The 1,627-nt window shown below is 43.4% G+C and overlaps 1 protein-coding gene across 1 annotated transcript in view; it reads left to right on the top strand.

The window, feature by feature from the left end:
* The window catches only part of CSUI_003151 (putative udp-n-acetylglucosamine--peptide n-acetylglucosaminyltransferase spindly), a 17,606-nt gene that overhangs the window by 5,830 nt on the left and 10,149 nt on the right, over positions 1 to 1,627 (top strand). The window contains exons 6-7 of the mRNA XM_068063349.1: positions 154 to 282; positions 1,345 to 1,414. Of these exons, the coding sequence (XP_067924676.1) occupies positions 154 to 282; positions 1,345 to 1,414 (199 nt within the window). The remainder of the gene's footprint in view (positions 1 to 153; positions 283 to 1,344; positions 1,415 to 1,627) is intronic.

Below are 1,627 nucleotides of genomic sequence, written 5' to 3'. Positions count from 1 at the left end.
TCTCTACTCCTTTCTGAGAGCTAAACAAGTCAGGTTTCAACGGCGTATGGCATGCCGTTCTTCCTTTCTTGTCCTTTCTTCTTTATTGCTAAGTCCTTTCATATCCCAGATGATTCCTTAGTATATGCATGATCCTTTGTGTTCCTATTTCAGTTGAAAGAGGCGATCGCTTACTATGAAAAGGCTCTGTCGTACAATCCGAGTTACCAGATGAGCCAAAGTAACCTAGCTGTGGCTCTAACCGACCTTGGGACGCAGCTGAAATCGATTGAGGGAGCCCGCGTAAGGATTCTGTGGTGTATGTACACTTGGGATTCGGGCGTGTTCTACACAGAACTGCACAGTTGAATTGACGCTTGTTTCTTCACCCCATCTGGTTAGTCGCACATACATCTTCCTACTGTGGAAGTGTTGGTCGTCCTGGGTCTTCTTTCAGATGTACAGAGTCACCTAAAATACCCATACGAGGAATGTATCTCTATATAGACACTGCATGCATGCGTCAACAAGATGCGAAGAAGTATCACCTTCTATCATCACAATTCGTTCTGTAGTAGTAACAGTAAGAAAGAATGTGCTTTTCTGTGGATAAGACATCGGCTGTAACGCCTGGTTAGATCTTAGGTTTCTTATTCTCTTCTTTCTTTCGTGTATAGCGGATAAATAAAACCTTTTGCCTTTTTGCCAACCTCTTAGTATTTCTCACCTTTGCTTTCTCGAGAGACAATCGCAACATCTCTGTTTGGCTCCCTTGTCTCTTCACGAGACTAAAATACACCTGGCTTTATCCCCCGACTATCTCTTCATTTGTCGAGTGCTCTTGGCCCCATTAAGAGGATAGAGAAACAGGGGAGAAAAGGAAATGACGGATAATGTGCGAAGTTTTCTTAGCTCATTCCTGTTTCCCGTCTAATGCATGAAGCTTAGTGTTTTGATACCTTTTGCTATTAAGGTGTATGTACAGGAAAGGATCTGAGTAAGGACAGATGCAAACCCAGTGTCTTCACTTAAGACTTCGTATCCGTTGTATCTACTTAGGTACTCCCCGCATTCCTCTCACATACGTATTATTTGTATTAAACAGCTTGGTGTATGATGCCGTATCATCTTTCTTCTTCAAAGTATGTAGATTCAATACTATCGTCGAATGAGATGGTTAGGGAGCAGCGAAGTTGGTCTCTACTCGAAGAGTGCTTTTCGCACGGAAGACTTCTCTTAGGCCTTTGTTTCTATCTGCCGCCTAAGAGGCCCATCTAGTATCAACGTTCTCCTGTGCATGCGTGCGAGATGACTTCTGTATTCTCTCTTCTCCGTATGTTTGTTTTCTCTGTCCTGTCGTCTCAGAAAGGGGTTTCCTTGTATAAAAAGGCTTTGCTGTACAATCCATTCTATGCGGACGCTTACTATAATCTAGGTAAGAATCGCTCGCTGTTCTCCGTGTGTATGCGCGAGTCTGGTCGTGTCTCTGTGGACCTCCCGAATCTTCGTGCATCCCCGGTGTGCTGCGTCATCACGGGGAGATGCCAAAACCGTCGATCTGCACTCATCTATCTGTGGCTACTCAGTGTGTATATATGTATATACGTATGTATATATGTATATACGTATGTATATATGTATGTATATA

The sequence above is a fragment of the Cystoisospora suis genome (genome assembly GCF_002600585.1).
Source record: "Cystoisospora suis strain Wien I chromosome Unknown contig_1367, whole genome shotgun sequence".
NCBI classification, from domain to species: domain Eukaryota; phylum Apicomplexa; class Conoidasida; order Eucoccidiorida; family Sarcocystidae; genus Cystoisospora; species Cystoisospora suis.
This window is presented reverse-complemented; position numbering and strand designations above follow the sequence as displayed.